Source organism: Porites lutea, chromosome 9 (assembly GCF_958299795.1).
Source record: "Porites lutea chromosome 9, jaPorLute2.1, whole genome shotgun sequence".
Lineage (NCBI taxonomy): Eukaryota > Metazoa > Cnidaria > Anthozoa > Scleractinia > Poritidae > Porites > Porites lutea.
Genome location: NC_133209.1, coordinates 24,742,028 through 24,767,090, shown reverse-complemented (window position 1 = coordinate 24,767,090; position 25,063 = coordinate 24,742,028). Strand labels below are relative to the sequence as shown.

General features: G+C 39.6%; 2 protein-coding genes across 2 annotated transcripts; both read left to right on the top strand.

Annotated features, from left to right (window-relative positions):
- The first annotated feature begins 4,256 nt into the window (after window positions 1-4,256).
- On the top strand, window positions 4,257-14,734 carry LOC140949094 (roundabout homolog 1-like). The gene is made up of 7 exons (XM_073398335.1): window positions 4,257-4,549; window positions 4,973-5,275; window positions 8,720-9,049; window positions 11,319-11,584; window positions 12,927-13,047; window positions 13,599-13,786; window positions 14,711-14,734. Exons 1-7 carry the CDS (start codon window positions 4,513-4,515, stop codon window positions 14,732-14,734), a joined length of 1,269 nt encoding a protein of 422 aa, XP_073254436.1. The 5' UTR covers window positions 4,257-4,512.
- On the top strand, window positions 14,692-23,541 carry LOC140948798 (fibroblast growth factor receptor 4-like). Its single transcript, XM_073398065.1, has 7 exons — window positions 14,692-14,901; window positions 15,018-15,309; window positions 16,875-17,176; window positions 18,776-18,969; window positions 20,885-21,128; window positions 22,220-22,341; window positions 23,249-23,541. Exons 1-7 carry the CDS (start codon window positions 14,884-14,886, stop codon window positions 23,502-23,504), a joined length of 1,428 nt encoding a protein of 475 aa, XP_073254166.1. The 5' UTR covers window positions 14,692-14,883; the 3' UTR covers window positions 23,505-23,541.
- Window positions 23,542-25,063: the final 1,522 nt, after the last annotated feature.

The following is a 25,063-nucleotide window of genomic DNA, read 5'->3' as shown; positions in this document are numbered from 1 at the left end:
CTTGCCTGCCTCTCCTAGGATTTTCGAACAACTAAAAAATGGTATAATTGCCCATTTTTAACGGATTTTTACCCTAAAAGGGTCACCTAGAATTTTCGGGAGCCTTTTTTCTGGCTGAAATTTTCGAAAAGGTAAGTTTTGATCCCTATAGTTTTCGGATCAATAGACTTTCAGCTAGGAAATCCGAACAGATGAAAAATTTTTAGGGCATAAAAATATCCCTATATCTACTGTTAAAATACTAAAATACGTTTAACAATGCTATGTTTAAGTGGTTTTGAACTATATTCTCGTTGGGTACCCCTGCTAAAAGTCTTGCACAAAGTATAACACAGCTTCCTTATCTTCCGTAACGACAAGGAACTTTATCAAGATACAGAGTAACCGTTGAACTAATCGTTAACAAACATTATGTTGAGGGCTAAGCTCGCTAGGCTTTGTAACGGGAGGACCAAGACTCTGTTCTTTCTCTTTAAGATAGCAGTTTTAATCTTTAACAGCCACTGACAACAACTCTACTTATTCTATCTGAGTTTCTGTTGAATATCTTATCGCCTATATTGCAACAGGTTTACTATAGTTAGATAAGCCTACACAGCCGCAACCGACAAGTACCAAAGAACCAGTTAAATGCTAACAGTGAAACTGCCCAGAAGGACAAAACATACAAAACAGGAACTCGATTGTGGGCAAAACTCAAGGTCAGCCGTACTCCCCGAACAAACCTACTTCAAAGAACCAAAACTAAGCTTAACAAACACTTCAAATGGATAACACTAGACAAAAACCCAGGAACTAGCCATGTGGAGAGATACATTGAATCTCCTCGGTCTATAAACTGTTTATCACGAAGCTAGCAAAATCTTAAAAATAGCAAAACTGAAAAACAAAACTAAAGGCAACAACCTCATAAGAATTGCGCAATTTTTACAAACCGCTATTAAGCGGACACTTGGGAAGGTCCCGGGGGTGTCCGCTTAATATCGGTTTCACTGTAATCACAAATCACAAACCATGACCTTTTGAACCCGTTGAAGTAAACTTCTGTTTCCTAAAAGGTCCGCTGAAATGATTGACGGAAGCGAAAAACGCAAACGCCGTTGGCTTTCGAACTTCGGAATCCGCGTTTCTTTGAAAAGTGCAGTAACAGATTTCAGTTTTAACAGATCTGTACTTGTTTTTAACAGATTTCATTGCGGCAAGGATTGAGTATTGCAAAGTTGACGGCGGATCGTCTGTAGTCCGTGAACCAAATGGAGTGAAGTTAAAATGTAAAGCAGATGGCTATCCACTTGCAACAATAAGATGGTTTCACAATGGAAACGAGATCCCAGTGTACAAAAAGGAAACTTCCAGTACTGGCTGTGCAGGAGAGCGCTATCAAGTAGAAGATCGCAAAAGAAAGTTTGCTTATGTGGAAAGTTATCTAACGATAAAAAGCACAAAGTACCCTAGGGATCATGGGAACTACACCTGTGTGGCAAACAATAGTGAATTGCAAAATGCAACAAAAGATGTGGAAATTTCTGTTTACTGTATGTCATGTAGAAATCTAGCTTTAATAGTAATATTCAGGGTTCAAACGTAGTTTTTTTAGCTCACTATTCCAACGATTCCTTCTAAAAACAGTAGTAAACTAACTAACAGCGTTTTTTTTGGTTTGAGGTCAGGGCCTTCCTGAAAAAGGCGGTTTTTATCCATTTTCAAGCAAAAAAAAACAACAACAACAACAACAGACCGAGGTGGCTACTTGTACGGAAGTGCAAACGTACTTTCAGTGCTAATCCGGTAGAGCACAAACGGACCCTTAGATTTAATACACGTACTAGGTTTAACATAGAACCAACCACCAATAATCTCCATTTCTTTCACGAGTATAGTAATATTCAAAGCATGGGGAAACGGCTTTCTTTCTCACCAAATTCTTGAAAAATTATAATCTTCTTTCACAAGTTTCACTGCTTATTCGCAAATGTTTTCAAGTCAAAAAGATGCTATCTCGGGCGATGATAACTTGAGAAACAGTCGACATTTCGAGACCACGCCACCGCTGTTTTTCCCGCCAAATGGCGCCTGAGAAAGGAGCCCAGAATTCCATTCTGACGACGCGTCATTATAACTCTACCCAGGTTCTAGCCTGAGAAAACAGCCAACATTTGGCGACGCCACCACTGGTTTCCCCGCCAAATGGCGTCTGAGAAACGAGCGCAGAAATTCCGTACTGATGACGTGTCACTACCCAGATCTGAGTAGTGCTTCTGATTGGTTGAATCAAATTCTCCCAAGCGGCACGACCAATCTTAAGCACTACCCAGCTCTGGGTAGTGACTCGTCTTCGGTATGGAATTTCTGCGCTCGTTTCTCAGATGTCATTTGGCAGGGAAACCAGTGGTGGTTTCGCGAAATGTTGGCCATTTTTTTTTTTTTTTTTTTCAGTCTATCTAATCTCAAAATAATTGTGATACTCAACTTGAGTGTGTGGATTTGCGTGATTCGGTCAAACAGGCAAGAAATACTTGGCAAAAAAGTAAATTTGGAATAGAACAACACCATCTGTGTTTCCGTTTTCGCCAGTGAAGTAATTAGGGACTTTAAGATCTGGGACGCGACGAATTCTAGAACGCGGTGGCTGATTAAGGACTGGAACTAGAACGCCGTCGTTTGCGCGCGAAAAGTAAAGTTAAGATATCCGTCGCGATGCAAGACGACGCGGCTGCAAACCGCTCTTTATCAGTGTGATTCTTCACGTATTCTTCGGCAATTCTTTCGCAGAAATAGCAATGGCATCATTTAAGAAAGTCCAACAAATGCTTTGTTTGTGCTTTGTTCGATAGCATCACCTCCACTTCTTCGTTGACGCTTCGGTTTGTCATCGCTTTCATCCGCTCATGAACCTCTTTTATTCGTCTCTGACAGCTTCTCCATCGCTTTAAGTCTAACATCTTCCGCTTTAGCCCGATCTTATTGAAGTTTTTTGCCAGCTGTTTTCCCTGTGTTTCCTGTAATTCCGCTTCGCCACTTTCCTCCAACGCGATGATTATATCCAATAGATTTTCTAGTTCCGTTGGCTCATCGGGAGTTATACCAGTTGCTTTTTCCTCCGCTAGAAGTTTCTTCTTATGCTTGTGAACAAGGATTCCCACGTGGTCTCGGACTGATCGCTTATCAACCCTGAATTTCGGCACAGTGCATTTGTTCAAGGTGTCTGCTATTTTTTCCCACATACTGCTTCTTTGTGTTGACCCTTTCTTAGTTGTGTAGGGATTTACATTGACGACTTCTCTGGAAGAAGAATGGCTCATGATCATGTGTCCAAAACATTACTGAACTAAAGGGAAGCATAAAAACACACGCAGTTTAATAAAATTAAATTAAATAATACAGATTAAAATTGGCTTTTAGCGGCAGATGAACGCAATAAATCGAGAACTGCAACGGTACAAGAGAAGAGAAGAGAATCCAGAAGACTCCTGCATTCACTATTTGCAGTTTTAGCTCGTGACTTACTTGCAAGCCTTGCTCGAAATCGAATTCGAAGGTGCTGCCATTTTATAAGCTTCGTACACCTGAAAGAAATTTGAAAATAATCAAAATCCTTTCATCTCTGCGATCTAAAATGTCGCCAGAAATTACGTCCAATGATTGTAGAGTGCTGATTTTACATGTTTAGAGGAATATATCATCATTTAATTTAAGCACAGGAACAAATATACTCACGTTTTGTACAGAACGTCAAACTCGCAAAACCCACGTTCTCGACGCGACTTGGTGACACCAGGACGACGGCGTGAGCATGCGCAACATATCTCCTCTTTGAAAATTTACTTCCGGTCGCGTCTTACAGACGTCGCGTCTCGGATCTTAAAGTCCCTATTGAATACCGGCGAACATGAAGTTCAGTAATCATTAATTAAAAAGCCGTGCTTCTTTTTAGGTTTATGGTAACTGGTTTGACTCACTTACATACATACATACTTACATCCTTTATTATCTTTCCTTAAACAAGGCTTTTCAAAGATAATTACAAAAAGTATAATTATAAACAAAATGGAGTACAGAAAAATACATAAAAAGTGGATTGGTAAAATTATCTAAGAGCTAAAAATTAATCACTATTTAAGATCTTTGCTTATACTTACTGTTAATTGCCGTTCTAAGCCAGCTCTAAGGGACATATGGTTTAATTATTTTTTAAGTAACGAATTATTTTGTGCTGATAATTTATTACCAGCTCCACCCACTTTAGACAAAATCAAAGAGATCTGGTATTCGACTACAGTAATAGATTGCAAGGTTTCCCGGACCAATCCATTGCCTACATTCAGATGGCAATATCAGAGTGGACTCTGTTTAAATGACAACCGTGAGTGTAAGCCGTCAGATTCAAAATGGCAAGGCGTCTCAGCTCCCTTTTCTGTGTCACCAGCCGTGGACGTAGCAACTGGTGTAAGCAACCTTACCTTCCCTCAGAATTTACGATCTGCGTTTTTCCGTTGCGTAACTACCAATCCGATGGGGTGTGATGATTATGTCATGAGGTTCTTAGGTGGTAGGTTGATTTACTTTTTAGACCCCAATATACTTGATTGGCTAGCCTGAGAATACAGCCGTCTATCCTCGCTCCTTGCTGCAAACGATGAGCGAAGTGAGCAGCTGTATTCGCTGGTTGCTGCGCGACAGGTCTTTCAAATGTGTTTGTTTGTTTAATTTTGTCAACCCTCTATTATTATCTGGTTTGTTGTTATTTTTTTGCTGTTGTTGTTGTTGGTAGTGTTGGTATTGTCCTTTTCCTGTCTTTGTATTCAATTTTTCCTCTTGATTCTTTAAAAGCAAGTTTAAAACATGGTAGATCGTTCTTTATCCGTTCTTTTAATATTGTCAGTCATTGAACTGGTGTACGTCAATCAACGCCTTAATGTTAATATACTACATACTGTAAGCACAAAGTATTTCCTGTTATTTCGCATTACAGGTTCTTACGATAAACCAATAAATATAATCGCAAGATCTCTAGAGCATGACGAAGGCAACACTATGACGCTTAGATGTGAAATGTTTTGGAAGGGCTCCAATATAACTTGGCGCAAAGATGGCGAACAGCTGTCGCATGCTGCCGATAGGAGAGTGAATATTTCATCAACAGTAAGAGCTCATCTGACACAGACTCACTTAGTGGTGAAGAGAGTTGCGACAAATGATTCTGGAGAGTACACTTGTGGAGCGGAAGATGACAGTGGACACCATTTTACTGATTCCGTAAACATTACAATCAAAAGTAAGTTACACGGTGGTCGGTTGCTAGGGCCTTTGCTCCCGCACCTCTCAAAACTGAGAGTCTTAGGGTACAGACAGAAGTAGAATGCATCTAATGTAACGAAACTTGGCAGGGAAGCAGGTTGACAAATAACCTATTTATTGGTGTTTATTCTATCCCATATGACTGGTATTGTGACGTCATAAGTGATGTCCAAATTTGGCATCAGAGACAAAATTCAGGAAAGTAATGGTAAAGAATTAATATTAGTTTTCTGCATAGAATTCTATGATTTCTGATGAAAACCCCATCTTAATTGGATAAAAAGGGGTGAAGTTACATTTAATTAGAGAAATTCAAATTTCCCGCCAAATGACCATATATGGTCAAACTTTAGGGGTATTTAAACGCGAAAACGATAAACGTAGTCGCAACGGAGAAAAGACAAAGTTGAATAAAATCAAAATTGCAGGTTTCACGTTTAGGATGTGTGGTCTATGATGCGTATTTCGTCACGAACTACGTCATTTTGACGTAATAATGGTGTGATTTGTGACGAAATACGCGACATAGCACCACATATGCCGAATTCAAAAAACTACAATTTTGAATTTATGCAGCTTTGTCTTTTCTCCGTTGCGAATACATTCATTGTTTTTGCGTTTAAATACCCCTAAAGTTTGACCATATATGGTCATGTGGCGGGAAATTTGGATTTCTTTAATTGCCTGTAACTTAACGCAATTTTTTCCGATTGAGATGGGGTTTTCACTGTTAGTTTTGTTTTTGTGCAAGAAAAATACCTGTAACGTTTTGAACACTGCTTTTCAAATTTTTAAAAATAGGTGTCACTTATGACGTCATACTTTCAAGAAAAGGCAAAAATACCTTTAAAATGGTGAAAATTTAAAGAACAATTTTCTCCAATTAAGATGTTCTAATGTCTTGCTTCATTTGGAATATAAACTACTCCTCTGTGAGCCAAAAATTGAATTTAAGAACCTAACGAAAGCCCTAACAACCGACCATCGTGTTATAAATCTTGTATGCAGGCGTTAATCACTAGCTTTTCAAAGCCATGAAAACCAAGCTAATTAATTGGCAGGAGCGTAGCGTACATATACCCGGGGGACATATACGCACACACGCCCGTGCGTACAGCTGAAATCTGGACGAATGTGTATTAAATTTTTTATTTTCTGAAAGCATTTTTATCACTTACTCGGGATGATTGTTAAATCTATCGCATTATATTCTTGATGTCTTTGCCCATCAGAACAAAAGACGTCTCGCCTTTTTCTTGTAGCCTCCTTGATGACGTCACTGTTTTACTCTTTTTTTCCCATAAACACAGTACCTTATCGATTTCACCCGAGAAAAGTGTTAAAAAAGAAAAATAGAGATGTATATTACTTTCTAGTGCATTCTCCTGCGGAAAACCCAGGAAATTGCATTTTTGAGCCCCTTAAGTTGAAAATTTTTTGGGGGGAGCAGACTTCGTTAGTTTGCAGTACCTTCGGAGGTCTAATCTTTCGCCGAAATCCTTGTTCCGGGCCTCCAAAGGACTAAAAGAATTACCGAAAATGCGTTTCGAAGTTCTATTCAACCTGCAGGCCCCGGTTGCTCGAAAGATGGTTAACTCTTAACCAACGGTTAAACCCCCTAAACAATGGTTAAAAGTTAACCGAGGGTTAGTTTCGGTTGCTCGAACGCCGGTTAGTGTTAACCATGGGTTAAGTTTCTTGAGCCATGAGTTTAATTTAACGTACCTCGATACGAGTGTTAACTTGTTAAGAATCGGTTTAAATGACGTGTTTTACAAAATCAGTGAAACAACATGGCAGTTAATTTTCTTTTTTTTTTTTGCTTCATATTATAAACTTTGATTCCAGTACTGCTTGATTTTCTTCAATCTTTTCGGAATTATTATCGCAATTTCACAACCTGGAAATTTGGTTTTCAAGCTTCCAGCTCAAGCAAAGAATTTTCAGAAGCCATTTTACTGCTAAAAGTAGACAGAAGATAGTAAAATGGGAGTTTTGGCAACGCGGGCGACGGCAGCGAAAATGTTACTTTTAACATGAATTCGCGCTTTTTCAAACTTTGTCGCGTTTATTCCAATTCGCTGAAAATGTCAAATGAAGGAGAATTTTCCTGGGGTTGATTTCTTGGAGACCGCACTTAAGTTTAGAAAGAGAAAGATAAGTTCGTCGTCGCTTGTTAACGGTCTTCCAATAAAATTAGGCATTTTCACGTCGTAGGTTGTGCAGGGACAGCAAAGGAATGTACAAAAAAGAGTGATGCACGTGCAAACCTATTGCTCTTTTGAAGTTCTCGTTACCGTCGCTGTCGTCGTTGCCAAAGCTCCCTAAACACTTTCGCTCGAAAACTTGTCAAACCTGTTCGGAGATGGTTAAAGTCTGGAATATTTTATTTAACCATAGGTTAGCTAACCAGGGACTAGCGTCAGGTTAACAGAATTTCGAGCAATGGGAATTTAACCAACGGTTAGTTAACCCATAGATAGCCTATTTAACCAACCGTTACCAACTAAAGCCTGGTTTCCATATAATTGCTACGATCGCTGACAAAAATGGTTCAGCGATCGCAGCGATTGATGGTTTCAATATGATCGCCGCGATCGCTGAATGACGACCGAGGGGACCTGGGTCTAACAGCATAGTTCGCGCCATTCCTCAAATTCAGCATGGCGGCTGTGAATTGTCGACTCCTACTTAGGCGTGTTTTCTTGTAATCATGGGTGCTTTTCGACGTAGAAGACGACGCGACGGGAAAGACAGAGAACTCATGTTCAGGACTTAAATCGAATTTCTCTCCAATTACTTTCCAGCAGTTGATTTTCTCGTACTTGTCTCTATATTCCTTTGAAAATTTGTCGTAAAGACAGTCGTATTTTTGTACTTCCTCCATAAAAAGTGCCAAGTCGATTGCTTTCTCAATGTTTGTGTTGGCAGCCATCTTGAAAAGCGTGAGCGTACGCAATGCATCCTGGTACTTTTGCTGTCGCTGCGATCGCAGTGATCGCTGGAGAGTGGTTTCCATATGATCGCTAAGATTGCCACGACCGCTGAGATAGAACTGAAGTCTATCTCAGCGATCGATCGAACAAAGCTTTTGGCGCAGTTTCGCAGACAGACTTTCAATTTCCTCTGTGACGCAAGTTACCCCAAATGAGAGCTTACTTGTAGGCTAATTAATTTGCTTGTTACCTTACTGTTTCAAATGTTGACGTACTCTGTTGGAGTTGAATTCTAGAGAACCACCCAAGTTTTGAAAGAGAAAGAATACTTTCTTGTCGTTTGATTTCACATAGTAAACCTACTCTTTCTACCTTTTTTTTTTATTCTGACATTCTCGTTGCCGTCGCTGTCGTGACTTTTTAAACTCCTTAATATTAAATCTTGGTCACCTTGCGTCTCCAATAAATTTTCCTTTTTTTGACAGAGGTTTTTCCGCCAACTATTCTCAGTTTTTCGAATCAAACAGTGTACAAGAACACAACCGTGAAATTGAGATGCAACATTTCTGCTTATCCGGCTCCAACGGTGCAGTGGTTCAAAGACGGGACATCTCTCGCAGTGACACCAGTCACCATGGGAGATTCGGACTCTTGCGAAAGCAGGAAGCTTCGTCCAGGTTTCTATCAGGTGGATAATTATGTTGGCGAGCTGTTGATATGTTCACCTTCACATGCTAATCAAACAGGTTTTTACACGTGTCAAGCTACTAACAGGGAAGGGACAAGTAATGCCACGGCTTTCTTGGATGTTTTGGGTAAGGGCTAATTTAAGGACGGTTAAATGAATTTGTGCACTTAAAATAATTAATCCAGGCTTGTCGTTTACTCCTCGCGTTGTAAATGCTGTATATTGACCATTTTCTATGTATTAAAATCAACTTGAGGCTCCGCATTGAAGAATACATTCTTTTGTTTTAATTCCCCAAGCCTGGAAGCCTAGTATGAATTTAAATATATCGAAATTGGTCGTTAGAAACACTTGTTTATAAATTTATGTATTTATTTGTTATTTAGTTGGTTTGTTAGTTAATTACTTAGTTATTTGCTGCAGATTTAAACGTAGTATAAGGAAAACTAACAATCTACTGAGAAGCAAGAGAGGAGAAAGGGGCTCTCTCTTGTGAGAAGATGGGAAAACAATGTGATACGCACTCATTTAAAAAGTCACTCCAATGTGCACTGCAATGCTAACACAGAGGCTATGGGTTCGAACCGGCGTTGAAGTCCCGAAATTTTTTTCGGATTAATTTGCAGTTGCTTGAATTGTAATTACCACTGCCACGATCATATATTCATTGAAAAAATTTTGTAATGCCAAATATTGTTTGAATCAGCCCTGATGAATTCTTACTTGGCTGCGAGGCTTGGGGGAATAAAACAAAAGATATTATCTTGAGGCTGAGCAATGCATAATACAATATTTTCTTTCGTTTTTTTCCCCAAGCCTCGGAGCCAACTATGAATTTTAATATATCGAAAATGGTCTATTGTTCTCACTTGGAAATTAATTAGAGCCCTACTTAGTAGCTGTGATATAAGTTACAACTGGCGAGATTACTATTTTCAGTCCTTTTTTAAGCTGCAATGATGTGAGTTTAAAGTCGACGACTTTTACATAATTATTGTGTCAACCTCGGATGCCTGCGTTTTTGGGTTCAAGAACTCTAGAATTAGTCCTGCTTTTGAAAACGCTCTTCATCGAGAAGTTAAAAATTTGAAAAGCTGTTCTTTTGTGGCCCAGCTCTTGCTCAATTTTTGAAGCACGGACCAGCTTAAAAAAAGAAGGACCGGATCCTAATAAGAAGGACCGGATCGTAATAAAGGATATAATCAGCAATAAGTGAAAACATTAAACAAAAGCAGCAAGGCTGATTTTATAGTCGGGATTATATATATATTTTTTACCAATATTTCCGAAGGTACGGCTTTCCTTCTTCAGTAGGCCTTTCCCGATTGTACTCGTAAAATGCTGGAAAGTTGCTCACTGGAATGCCAAAAAGTTGCTAAAATATTGCCAAAAATCCAAAAAGTTGCTAACTAAATTTTAAAAGTTGTCACCTTAATTTTTTGATATTTTTATATAAACGTTAATTAAAAGCTTTTTTATATTAAGGCATTTTTACGATAAGTTTAAGGAAGCTGAAAACTTTGCGTGATCAAGAGCTCTGCGTGGCGGCGCACTCGTTTGCTGAGGAGGTAAACACAGAGTGGAATTAGGTTGGAGAAAATTTGGCCACCAAAGTTGACGAACTTTATTTTCAAGATCTGCAATATATAATAAACTACCTCTTCAGTAAAGGTGGGGGAAAAAGCCGTCACCCACTAAGACAATAAAGATAAACAAACTAGGAATTAATTCGCAGGCACGCGGAAGGGGAGGTTGTGGAAAATGCTGAAAATTGGTTCAAACGAGCGATGTGAACAGCGTGATGGTGAGCGATCGAAAGGGGCGAGTTGCATGGAAAAGCGCGCTTAAGAACGATATCGTCCGGAAAGCCCTAAATTCTGATTGGCTGGAAATAAGATAGGCTTGGAGCCTGCCGCCTATCTGCTGCCTTAGCCTGCAAGCCATTATCTAAACAACGCCTTGCCATAAATTCCATTATGATGCCGTCATAACGGTGTCTTATTTGTCGTTCTTCACAATAATTACTAACATCGGTCAAGAAATACAGCTGCACCCTTAGCTGTTTTTAATTAAAAAAAATAATAATAATAATGAAAATTGATAAATATTCAAGAAATTCGCATGAATTGAAGTTTTCTATGAAATCGTTGACTTTTTCGTGCTTGACATGTGCTCTAAACCTATAAATTGCTCAAAAGTTGCTCAGAAAGGCAAAATTGCTCGAGGTTGCTGGAACCACAAAAAGTTGCTCCAAACGCCAAAAGTTGCTCAAAAGTTGCCGAGCACAATCGGGAAAGTCCTATTCTTCGCCTTGAATTTAATAAAGGGCTGTTTTGGCTCTTGTTGAACTTATTGCTGCGAGGTTCATTTGCTCATCAATATTATTTTTTCCACAGAGGACCCAAAAATTTTTATAATCCCAAGCAAGGGTGTCTTCCAGGCAGAGCTGGGTGCGCTGTGGAAGGTAACATGCAAAGCCACAGGAAACCCAATGCCATTTGTTCATTGGAGAAAACAGAAAACACAAGAGGTTGTCATTCAAAAACGCCGTGTCCCTGAAGGTGTGATGCTAACCATATCAGCCGTTACTGAAGCCGACGTGGGAAGCTACACTTGCGTGGCAGAAAATTCTCAGGACGTTACGACTGCGCATATCAAGCTAGTAGGTGAGCAACCCTGAGCCTTACGACCCTGAGTATTGGTTCGGTTCGGAAATCTAATTAACCCACTACCTCCCACTCTGCAGTCAAGCGCTCTATCAACTGAACTAACCCTTCCTAACAATTAGTGACGCATTTTTTTGTAATACTGAACGTTGATTCAGCTTTGTTTGGTATGAGGTAACGACAATTTGGAAAGCGAGAAGACTCTGGGGACGAGGTTGCTCACACTCCGTACCTTATGTAATACTATGTGCATTTCTCTCTATTTCTTCTTCTTCATCACTTGACATAATAATAATGTTTTCCTCCCATGTGGTCTAGAACAGTCTTGAAGTGTCGATAACTTGCTTTTATCAACGGAATCGCTTGTGTTCTAGTTCATCGTTTTCTCTTTAGGTTGAGAACAAAGGTGGAAATGATTACTCAGTATTTCCTTAGGGCGTCTCCCTAAAAACGGCTACATTCTATTCCCTTGAGTTACCGTTATTGTTTAACGGAAGAGCCTGACGACCTTAAAACATCGAATCAGAATCAGAAAACTAGAATCCGGAATGTGTGAAAGAGACTTCAAATTGATTGATTTCAATAAAGAAAATGAAAATATAAAATAAACTCGAGTGAAAAAATTTCCTGGATAGTATCGGTGAAAAATGGACCGTATAACCCAAGTGTCTGAACCAAAATATGGTAAACTTCGCAAAGGCTTTACTGTAGTCGGTAAGGACTACTCTTATAGTCGCAACGCCCCCATCTGTAGCCCTTTCACACCAGTGGATCGCACTTATCCAAGTTTAAGTAGTGCCATAGCCTGGTACAGTCCCATACTGACGCGATTCAAATAAGACTCTTCTGTCATTTCAGACAGAATTGCGAGAATTCCTTTCAGTGATTGACAATACAAAATCTCTTGGACTGAACTTTTAATCAGTCTTAAGGATCAATTCATGGAATGTGAACTTTGTTCTCTTATTTTTCTATCGTTGAAGATTCAGTTTCCCTATTCCGGCTCTCAAATTCCTGACCGCAATTGTGGGGCTGCTGGAATAGCCTCACTAACGTCTGCTAAATGCCAAGTACTTTTAACTGAATTCGTAATTGATATACCTGTTAAAGTTGCCAATAACTGATGTGTAAACAACTGCAAGACAATCTTTTATTGACGTTAAATTACACCTTCCCAAACTTGTTCTTTTTTGCATCAAATTTCAAAATAAAATATTATTGTTTACACTCAAAAAACGTTTGTAAGCCTAACCGTTTTCTTTTCTTCTCACTGCAGTTGTCTTGATTTTCTTCCAGAAAGAGTCAGAAATTGTAATATTTCTTTCATTTGTTTCGCAGACTCTGGTTACTCAACAGCCGCTTACCCCGCTGGCCGTTCTCCCGTCTTTTATTGTTGTTGTTGTTTTCGCCCGCCTGTCAGGGTTCTTGGCCTTGGCCGATCCTGAATTCCATGTCCTAGGTACACCCAAAACTTCATCTATCGCAGAGAAATGTGCAGATGGCAAAGAATCTTTATTCATTTTTCACGTGCTCGAGAGCGTCGAGCGGCGAAGCCTTTGTGACGTGAGAAGTTCGCTCAACGAACCAAAAAAAATAATAAACGCAAAAAGGAGAGACTGCTCTTTGTCTAAAGCGTGATCGTGGAATTCCTGCGCAAGCTTTTCTTTTTCTCTTGTAAAGTGTTATTATTATATTAAATTTTGAGTGTGGGCTGTCTTGATTATATTCGTGCGACGACGAAGTTACCCCTCCCCTTTAGCCCTTTACAGCTAGTCATTCACGTGGTACAAAACCGCCCCGTTGGAAAGCAAGGAACGCACTGGAACAAGACAAACAAAGTAAATTACTATTTTAAACGATGTGAGCTTCTTGTTGTTTTCGGCCCCAGTGCGTCACTTGTTTTCCAGCATGGCGGATGTGTACCAAGTGAACGCCTAACTGCAAAGGGCCTCAGATTGAATTGTAATTTAACTGAGGCAATAAGTGATATTGTCTTTGAATGTTTTCTAGTGTCAACCAGCTCCAACCGAATAGAAGGTCTTAGTAAGGGGGCAACTATTGTCCTTTCTGTAGTTGGAGCAATCCTGTTGCTCTGCGCCGTCCTGGCGTTCGCCTTCTTTTGCTTTATACACCATCAGCAGAAGAAGATTGTGGAGTATCGTGGTCAGCTTTTTCCAGTACACAGTGGAAAACACCAGGTAAAATACCATGTAAAACGAGCTTAAATTGAAGCTACTAGATAACAACCACTGCCTGCTTGGATACTACAACTTATTTGGCTGAAAATGATGTTTCTTGACTGCGTAAAATTCACACCCCTCCCACTCTTACCACAGTTAGAAGGATTCCAAGATCATATTCAAAACCTGCAATGACAACTTTGAACGACAAAAAACGGGGAGGGGAGATTCATTTTATTCGTGAAAATTTTGTCTCCGAGGAGCGACCAAATTAGGCCGGAAAGGGGTTTTATAAGCAAAAGTCTCTCGACGACCTTTGTTCAACCGGTTCTAGCAGTACTAGGAAGTTTAAGTAACCATGACGGTGGAAATGATTAATGAATTTGCGATCTTTCAAACTTCATCTGGATTAACTTCATCTCCTTTAGTATATGAAATGTAGGTGACTTTACGTGGAGTAGCTGAATTTTTAAAGATAGCCAAGTTAAAACAGGAATAAAAAAAGTTTTCGTAAAACGTCCTTCAATTCGCAAAACGCACATTGGGACAAATTTTTACCTCGTATTCGTTCAGTGACGGCAAAAAGTTTGATGGCCCGAGCAGAGTTGTCGTTTTTGGTTGTTAATCCCGCAGCTGTTTTTACCTTCTCGTTACCATTGTCGACTCTCTTTTGCTTTTGCTCTTTAGTAACCTTTTGGAAGTGCAGAGAGGCTCTAACTGGCCACTTTACATTCGTCTAAACTCTCATGGCGGTGGACACTTTTGAGATCTTTTGAGACTGAATTTATATTATTATTCATTCATCAGCATCTGAGTTGCTTGTTCAAGGCCAGTCGACAGTCATTGTTTGCAAAATCGTAACCATACATTGCTCCTCGTTTTAAAATACATATATGCTCACAGATAGTACAGATGGCTGACATTTTCTTCATTTCATTCCAGGCTACGGACCAGTCTGTTCCGTGAAAATGCTCACAATTTTTTTTAGTGGACCTACTGTGAAAGAGGTGCCGAGTTTCTTTGCGGAGTGGCCACAGATTTAATTAAGTCTACTTTTCAAACACAAACTTTGTTTCTCCTTTGACTCGATTCAAAAAGTGATCCAGTGCCCTGAAATGGGCTTCTCAATTCAGGTAATACTCATGAACCAAAACGTTTCCAGTTCAAGTGGAGGGACAGAAGTTACCATTGCTTAGCTTCCTATTGAATTGTTTACGTTAATTAATGAAATATTCCTTGACGGTTTTAGATTGACCCTAATCGCACACTGCTTGAACAATGCAATGATCTTCCTTATGACCCTGATTTCGAGTTTCCTGAGGACAAGCTCATTCTTGGGCAGGTGCTAGGATCAGGGGCCTTTGGAAAGGTCATTAAAGCAGAGGCTATAGGAATAGACGACTTTAGTCCCAGAGACAAAAGTCAAAAGAAAAGTCAGCGGCGACCTAAAATGTTTCGTCGATACAGAGCCGGCCATGCGTACCATGATCCCAGAGGCAGTGCGTACACGAAGACCACCGTAGCTGTAAAGACTGTGAAAGGTAATGTTTCAAATCAAGAGATCTCTCTTTCAAGTTGTGTAACGTTTACCATGGAGCAATTATGGATGGTACTTGTCGGGGGGAGGTGGAGGGAAGAAAGGAATTTGGGTTATATAGTGAAACCTCTATTAAGCGGACACCTTCGGGAGCTTCCCAAGGTGTCCTCTTTAATAATAGAGGTTTCACTGTAGTGGCAGCTGGTAATAGGTAGGGAAGGGGACGCGAGATGAAACTGGCTTGAAGGAATAAGACTCGGATTAATTACTAAGGGAATTTATCGATACTGACAAGAGAAGGGAAATTCAGCCAGGTTACCTGCGCGGTAATGATTTGGGAGACGGGGTAGGGTTGATTTGGAAGAAAACTCCAGCCATGCCCTTGGATTGGTATGGGTGAGGTGGGCAATTTGCATGGGGCCTCTCTCATGCTTGAGTACCGTTTGCGCTCATTCCTATTGCTGAGGTTTGTGCCCAGTTAAACTGAACGTTGCTTGTGACATGGTCACATGGACTCCACTAGACCCTGTGAAAATTGCATTTTTTTTAACTGACCGAGTACAATATTAGGGACTTTAAGATAGGTCACTACGGTCGCCTGGAACGGTTAGATAGATGTCACGTCATGCAAAACACGCGTGACATTTTACAGTCGTCCTTCTGGGACGGTATGTCTTCGCCCGGTTTCTCTTCGTGAAGACAACGGTAAAACCGATAAGAGTTCACCCATACTTAATTATTGTCACTTTTCTTCTAAAACTGAGTACCCAATGGGCTAAATATGCGTTGGCTTGTGTTTACATTGATTTACCTATCGGTGAAATGAAAAAAAAAAGCGAAAATGTCTGAGTTCATTCACAACTTAGCTCGCGGCCGCATGGCGACTGCTTGTTTTCTACCAAGTGTCGTCCGCCATGGCAGAGGAAAATTGCCGAAAAGAAAGGTAAGGCCCAGTTCAAACGTTGATCTTTTCATGTACCGAACTTAATACCTATTTAGGTCGACCCAAATGGTTCGAGGTTGACTCAGGCGTCGAACTTAAAGTGTAGTCAAACTCGATTCATTTTCACGATGTTCAATGGTCTAGAATGCTTTGAAACAAGTGAAAATAAATTTTAGTAATTTGTACTTTGGTTTCGGCACATGAGAAGTTCGACGTTTCAACTGGGCCTAACAGTGATGATTGTAGCCGTCTTTTTTATAACTTAAAACCGTATTTTTATCAAGAAAAGATTTCTTTAACTCAAAAGGTGTTGGCTTAGGAAAGGAAAGTTCAAATAAAAACATCGACTACAGTTTTGAAAACTAGCTAGCTTTAATTTGTACCCTTATTCTTCTGATTGGTATTCTTCGTATAAAATAAGAAACTCTTCTCCAGTAATTGAGCCTTCTGCGAAATGACAAGCGAGTTTCGCACATGACTTCACCGTCCTCTGTTTTGTTGTCCGATCTTAAATTGAAAATTTTCGCGGCTTTCTACCGTCATGGCCCCAGGCCGCCCGTATACGCATCCAACCGTCCCAGCCTACCGTAGTGACCTATCTTAAAGTCCCTAATTTGGCGCTTCAGAGGGAGCTACTAAAGAGGAAGTAAGAGACTTGGCATCAGAGCTGAAAATTCTAATTTACGTTGGAGAACATAAAAACATTGTAAACCTCCTTGGTACTTGTATTAAGCGAGATCGTATCCTTGTCATTCTCGAATATGCACCACATGGGAGTTTACTAGAGTTCTTACGAGGCAAGCGAGATGTTTATGAAGCAACCTGGCCTACGACTGCGAGTGACCCAGAAATGCGATTGAATATATCAAATCTTGTGGGATACGCCTACCAAATATCCCGTGGAATGGAATACCTGGCGTCTAAAAAGGTAATGTTCTCCTATTTAAGGATTCCCACATTTCTCAAGAAAATTCAGTTCTAACAAGAGCTATAGTGGCTCTTGGTTGTAATAGACCTGTTTAGATTGTATGTTTTGTTTTCCTATTTCACACCACGTGATGTTCTCAGGGGAATTTGCGTTTTGTCTTTTCATAAAATATGCATCCATATCCACGCGAAGGTAGGTGCAAAAGGCAACATTTGAAAGGGACGGTTCTCTGGGGTACCATCACGTGATCTGAAATGGGAAAACAAAACGTACAACCTAAAAAGGTCTATTCTCCGCCACTTGCTTATTTTCTCCGCTTGGCTTCAAGGAGTTTTATCGTGATTTAAATCGTTCATTCGACTCTAACTCTGCGCCTATTTGTTTGTTTGTTTGTTTTTCTCGTTTTACAGTGCGACTCCTTGAACCGGGGCCCTTAAAAGATTATTATCCAATCAAATCGTGTTTTTTTTTTTGGAAAACAAAATTTTCTCCGGAAAATTCAATGTTCAACTATTGAAACTGTTGAAAACTTTAAAACCGTTTGAACTTACCTGACCTCTCAGGAAACAGCCCTCAAATTTATGCGAATCTTTTGTTTTCAAAAACCGTTGTGATTGGATAATCTTTTTCCAAAAGCACAGGTTCGAGAATTCGCACTGAAAGAGTTTATCATGATTAAATAATTTAAAAAAGGATTGGTAAGAAATAGTAAAGCAACTCGGAGAGAGGAGACCTCAGTATTTATAAGCTCGCGCAAAGGATTAGAAAACGCAGCATGTAGGATAACAGGTTACGGAAACTCAGAAACGTGCGTAACAGCTGTGACATTAAATCAGCCATGGACCAGGAGCGAAACTGAGAAGCTTTGAGGTTAGTGTCTGTAGCGTTGGTTCCTCAAGACATTCAGTGTTCGAGAGAAAGTGAAGAGCATTGTTTAGTAATGTTTAGTCTTTATTATTATTTTTATAATATCATAGGTGACGAATTACTCCTTAATTTTGGCGCGAAATTTCAGCGTTAATTTGTAATTTCACGTGTGAAATTACAAAATTGCCGTGGCAACTATCGGTACGTCTCAGTGTCAAGATGGCGACGAAGTTTTTAAATGCCGTGAATGAAGATGTCAGGGCACAAAAAGACGCTTTCGAAAACCTGAACACACAAGAGAACATCAAGAAGGATTCTAACTGGTATTTTGCCGAGAAAGTCTGAAAAATTCTGAACTTTATAAGCCAAATTTAAGGTCTAAACATTTGAGAGAGTGGAGTTCTCGATCGATACGATCCAGGATAAACATGTCAAAAATCCAAGATTGCTAACGTAATTCGTCACCCATGATATTCATAGGTAATCAAATGGTATACTCGTGAAATTAGGGAATAATTTCACTTGCGTTTTGTCTTAATCCTAATAATTTCCCGAGCCTAAAGGCTCGGGAAATTATTAGGATTTGGACAAAACGCGTGTGAAATTATTCCCTAATTTCACTCGTCACCATTTGATTACACATACCAATAATTATTATTACTATTATTTCCCTCTTGTTTCTTATTTCTTGTTTTTGCTTTTCTTTGTACAAAACACATCTGTTTTGTCTAGTGTGTTCACCGAGACTTGGCGGCCAGAAACGTTCTTGTTGGAAAAGACTACGTCATGAAGATCGCTGACTTTGGTCTCGCTCGAGATATTTACAAGAGTAGCTTATATGTGAAGACGAACAGTGGTGTTTTGCCAATGAAGTGGATGGCGATAGAATCATTGTTTTTGAGGGAGTACTCAGAGAAAAGTGATGTGTAAGTACAAATAACATAAAAAATGTATGAAGGGAGAATACGAAAATCTTATGCGAGGATGACAACTATACAAGTGCGTAATTAGGCGTTCAAATTAAAAAGAAGCTGGCCTTTTGATTACTGTAATTAAGTTAAACTTGCCATAACATATTTTAGTAGGCGCTCTCCGATCGGTCGAGAAGTGTTTGCATGCGAGTATAATTAACACAGTATATATTACACACTCGGTGATCTTGGTGTTTTAACCTGATTGGTTCGATATCTCGGACTATTCAACATTGTTTCATAGCTGGAAATTTTTTCTCAACAGCGCGCGGTCTCATTGGTTACTTCGAGGTCACATGACAACTGACAATGAAACTGTTTCCCGCTAAAATTTTTGAGCGGCCAACATCTACGACGTCAGAGGGTAACAATGCAATGTTACCCACGAATGTTGACCGATGACCGCCGTTAAAGGGAGGTTTAATGAATTTCCAGCTATATAACAAAACACTTAAAGACTGGTCCCTCGGGAAACAATTATGCATAAATAGTGATGTTATCATATAAATCAATCTTGATCTATATAAGTAAATCTTGATGTATATAAATCAAACCTAATGTATATAAATAAATCTTGATATATTGTTCCTTTTGGACGAGCATAGATTTCCTCTCTGATTTTGTTGAGATCAGTTCGTATGTACATACTAAAACAATTATTCTTTTCAATCTCGGTGAATAGTGGCTTTATAAATTTATTTATTCCCTGCTCGGTATATATTCAGCCGGGCTATTCACCTCGATTTCAAAGAATAATTGTTAATTGTACCCTCCCAACCACGCAACGATGGTTTTGAAAAACTCGACAAGTTTACTTTATTAACCCATAACATAGAGGCATGGAACATGCTATATCAACGTTTTTACGCTCAAGACGACATTTAAGCTAAGGGAAAAAAGTCCGTATTTTAAAATATCACCTTTTTAACAAATAATATGCTATGTTCTGGTTGTAAAGCACGCAGGAAGCTAGCGGCTAGAGCACGAAAGAAGTGTAGACGGAAGCAGTGGCGAATGCAGGATCAGGATCAGCATCCATTTTTTTTTAGAACAACACCCCCCCCCCCCCCCCTCCCTTATCTGAAGGTCTGGATCTGCCACTGGGAAGTACCAGACGTAGTCAAGTGTTTTTCTCTACTTGAGCAGTAGAACAGAATTGAGCACAGTCAAGGCTTCTTAATTTGTTTTATGATAAAGAACCGTTAAATTCCCCAAACATTCCTTTTTTACTTTCAAAGCGAACGAGTGTCGTCAGCATATTTTACACTCTCTATCATAAAGCACGCTTTTTCAACAAATCAGAGTGCGCGTTTTATTTGAACTTTATTACTGAAATGCAAAACAAAAACGCACTGATTACACGTACAATACTTCGTGTAGATACAACACTTCGCGACTAGTAAGAATTTCTCTTTTAATCAGCGCCATAAACGAAGAGCTAAGTTTCAACTTTTTCTAGGGGAACGTTGCCACTATAAAGACACCTTAACTTAACAGAAAACTGTTTTTCTGTGGTTTGCAAACTGTACCCATTCTCTTGAGTTCACCCAACACCCTCTCGTGTTTATATCAGGCTATCTAAACACAGAAGAAAACGTTTTCCATTTTTTATAAATAGTACTCGGAAGAAAAAGAATACTACTGATAACGATTCTTGAATGTAGCGCTTCATATGCAAGCCATGTAAGTTTTGATTCCAATAATTCCCTTGTAGTGGAGTTAATAGCAGCTTACCATCTGTTTCCTCGAGTCCATAGTTTAGCTTAAACAGCTTACAGAGCTTTATTGACACCTTTTTGGTTTGGAATGAACTTGGCTGCGATGACCCTTCGAGTGTGTATGTTTTGAACCTTGACATTTAATAATGCAGATGGTCGTTTGGTATTTGCTTGTGGGAGATCTTTACACTGGGCGGCACACCGTATCCCACTATACCCGTAGAAGAGCTCCTAGACTTTCTCAATGATGGAAACCGTATGGAGAATCCCCGAGACTGCCCTTCGGAGATCTACAAAATTATGCAAGATTGCTGGCAGGAAGGACCCGACAAGCGACCTAAATTTGACCAAATCAGCCAGTCGATTGGTACGATACTTGAGCAACGCGCTTCCCAGGTGAGGCCTTTTTTCTACTGTTTTTGAGGCAAAGGAGGGACTAAGAGAACGTATCCTCATCTTGTCAGAACGTATTGTACATTAGGTCCTTCAAAGGAAAAAATGAAGTTTATACACCGTATTCACAAATGGCGGACACGCGGGAAAAAACTGGTGCCTAGTCATGAAAGCGAGACGTTGGAGGATAAACAAAAATTGCAAATGAAGACTTTCAGTGAACTTGCAGAGTGTTTAGCACGGATTCCACCTAAAATAACTTTGTACGGACTTCTTTTTAAATACAATTACGTGGGATGTCTTCTGCTTTAATGTTTAGTAGTGATTTGCTGTTTGCAATCAAAAGGGACGCGTATATCTTCAAGAAAACAGGATGATTTTGTAGGTTTCCGAAGCCTCAGAAGCTCGACAAGTCAGGGCGATGGCTCATTTAGTCCCGTAGACTGCAGTTTGGTCTATAAAGAAGGTGGAGCCCTGGGCCCCCGGGGCCCCTTGGCCCCTCCCGTAGATCGGCCATGGAATGATATAACACGATCTGCATGCTGTTTTTTTTTTTTTTTTTTTTTTTTTTTTTGAGACTGACGCAATGCAGATGCTAAAGCTATACGAATTATAAAAATTTACGATTCTATAAGATGAGACAATTTCGACTGCCAATTGAAAGAAAGATTATGAGGGTTGCGCATCTTTTGCTGGTCAGGAGTCCATAACCCGGAGTGAGCAACTTCCATGCGCCTGCGTCACGACGTTTTCACGGACCAGTTTATTTTTAGAACGGTTTTGGCGCGAATTTTGAATATCTTTTAAATTTCACAAACTAGTCAGCAAAACCTACAGACCTAAAAATGGTATTTTCTGCCTTTTAATAACGTTTAGTTTTCCGTTTTGAAATCTTATACTCCGAATCCGCTCATAGATATGGTGGAGATTTTATTTTCGCCGGAAGAAGTGCCCCTTAAAATGTGTCTAAAAATAAACTGATCCATAAAAACGCCGTGACATAGGCCTAGTATGGAAGTTGCTCGCTCCGGCTTATGGACTCCTGGCTGGTATGTTTATTCTAAAGTTCGATATGGGCTTATTTTTCACAACAGAGTGTCGCGACCGAGTACCTTCACTTAACAGAAGACAACAACCGTGGCAGAAAAGATTACTACCTTGATCCACATGATTCAGACCCCACCGTTCCTGTGACGAGAGCAGATGTTTATGACAGGTTAGTACTCTTTCGATTAAGCATTTGACTTTTATTTTTGAAAAGTTCAGCCACAAGCGAGTTGGGTTGTTCATACCCGGTATTCCGTACCCATAAAGGAGACAACAAGTCAGGCTAAAGAACTTCCCAATATTAGTTCAACAATAAATACGTTATGTTATGTTAATTCAATAACTGATAGATAGGGCCAGTTCTGCTTATAAACTAGCTTGGCCACTGAGGGAGCGCTTATTTGGGGAAGAAATAGCTTCTTCAAAGGAGTACCGAGGAGAGAGTATATCGTTATGAGACATGTGCATGGTCATGGCAAAGAAAGAAATGGACTCAGTTACATCGTTACGTAAGAAATAACATTGCTTAACTCGTGGATACAGCTAATGGTCTTGCTGTGCACGGTAAATTTAAAATTGAGCCGAAAGAGTGGCTAATAAGAAACTGTTCCTTTGTGTCAATGCCGGCGTTTAATCAATGGTAAACAAGCGTTCAGAGAATGAGAGAAGAGAGGAGGTTTCCTTATAACATCACTTAATATATTTAAGACAGTGTGTTGGAGGAGACTCTTATTTTTCAGTTTGGCAGGCGAATATTTAGGGGAAGACGCTTAATCAACGTGAACGCCTTTTATTTTTGACATTTAAAGTGTAATAGCGTATAAATCTCAGAGTGAGAAAATCTAACTCCGTCCGCTGCGTACAAATCATGTTCGAGTCCATGGCGGTTGGCATCAAGATTTGAAATAATGATAATAAAATAGAGCATTGCGATCTTGTCTCACAGAATTATCGGCTCGTCGTAAAATGTTTTAGTGTGATTTACGTTGCCTTCTATAATCGTGCGCATGATCTAAAATGTATGGTCAATTTTATAGGAATCTACTATGGTTGACAGCGTTGTTTTCTTCTTATAGGCGATCAAGTGAAAATATTGCAAACAATCCCTTGCCTCCATTACCGGGTGACATGGAAGATCAATTCGATCGGGAATCAGAGGAGAGACGACAGATGCTGAAACCAGAGATTTACGGTGGCTCGTCGGGGAGTGAGGGCGACGTAGAACTAGAAGAATTCCATGGTAATGAGCAGGCTGTGGCCTTGGAACTGAGGCCTATTGCTCACTCTACAGAAAAGGCCGGAAATTCAAAGAAGAAAACTACAATCGTTTGAGACTTGGGCGAAAGTTAATCTTTTTACTTCCAGATTCAATAATAGAGACATTTTAAAAATAGCCCCTAGTTTACTTCTGTTGTAAAATGCTGTGATGTGATCGGCTGTTCAAAAGAAACCTTATCTGTAGAACGTTTACATGACTGTATTTGTTTATGTTTTACTGATTTAGTTCGAAATCTTAGTTCAGTGACTAGTCCGTCAATGAAATCCAATAGTTTGACCATTTAATTAAAACCTCTTCAGTAGCGTGTTCACATGAAACTAGCTATTTCGCATGTAGTTCTAACTATTGGTCTCTGGACAAAATTAGATGATGTGAATATGAAAATCGAACCTTTCTAGTAGTACATTCACATGTATAGTTTGTGTTTCGCGCGGTTTTAAATTTGGAATCTTTTGACGAAAACCTACATGTGTGACTATCCAAATTAAACCTCTTCATCAGTACTACGTCATATGCATGAAGCTATTTATTGTGTAATTTTTAAATGAAACCTCTTCAGCAATAACTCGTTCAGGAAAAATATCCATATGAATGACAACTTAAATTAATTTGTGTGTGAAAGAAATACAGTCTCAGGACGGAGAAAAGAATCCTTCTACTAATGTAATCAGCAGGGAACACAGAATAAAATGGATGAAGTAAGAAATAAAATGTGAGTTGAAAACTGTTTACAAGAAAGCTGATTATAATTTAAAATTATTGCAATGAAATAAGATGTAGATGTAGATGTAAAATGATTAAATACAGTATGTTGCCCAGTATCCGGACACTTCAGTTTAAGATTGCAATAACTTTCCTTTATTAATCGCAAGAGCTCTGAAATTTGTCCCAGAGAAAATATATCTAGTCCTTAATATGACGAAAGACAGTTTAACTTTTTGGCCTTGGTTTCCATCGCGAAATTAATATTTTTGCAGAGCTCCTATGTTGCCCAGTATCCGGACAGCTGGCCCAGTATCCGGACACAACAATAACAACGTAATTGTACATAATTTTCGACAGGCAAGCGACTTATAAGCTTCTCTTGCTCTTGCAAAGTAGTCTGGCAATCGATTCCAAAAATATAACCTAGCATCGTGAAATAAAACATAACAAATGACTGGGGTGTGGTGGGGAACGCGAGCGGCTGTTTCAAAGATGGTATAATTCTTACTTCCTTGTCTAGGAACTTTTTCACTGATTTAAGGAAGGCATCTGTGGACATGCCGAAGCCGCAGTTTGCAAGCTCAGTTAGCCAATCCTGCAAAAGACTTTCTTTCTTCATTTTTTTATTTAAAAAAAAAGCTTTGGGAAGGGACCTCAACCCGACGGTCAAAGGTCACTCTCCTATTTAGTCTGACATGCAGTGTTGATTTCTTAATGCTCAGTCCCCACAATAAGCCTGCTTTTCTAGCACTAATTCCTCCGTCTTTCACATCTCTCAATCCCTTTGTGACATTTTTGAGACCGTTGCAACCCCATTCTAGCAGTCACAACTGGGGAAAGTATGAGAATTCCAGGTTCAACTAAGACGCTTTCAATTATATATAGAAAATGCAGTCACGCGAAACAA

Excerpts from the sequence above, each read along its gene's own strand:
- LOC140949094 (XM_073398335.1), top strand. The coding sequence starts at position 4,513 with ATGGGGTGTGATGATTATGTCATGAGGTTCTTAGGTG. Across the intron at positions 4,550-4,972 it reads TGTCATGAGGTTCTTAGGTG|GTTCTTACGATAAACCAATA; the intron begins GTAGGTTGATTT and ends TTCGCATTACAG. Across the intron at positions 9,050-11,318 it reads GGCTTTCTTGGATGTTTTGG|AGGACCCAAAAATTTTTATA; the intron begins GTAAGGGCTAAT and ends TTTTTTCCACAG.
- LOC140948798 (XM_073398065.1), top strand. Across the intron at positions 15,310-16,874 it reads AGCTGTAAAGACTGTGAAAG|AGGGAGCTACTAAAGAGGAA; the intron begins GTAATGTTTCAA and ends TTGGCGCTTCAG. Across the intron at positions 17,177-18,775 it reads AATACCTGGCGTCTAAAAAG|TGTGTTCACCGAGACTTGGC; the intron begins GTAATGTTCTCC and ends TGTTTTGTCTAG.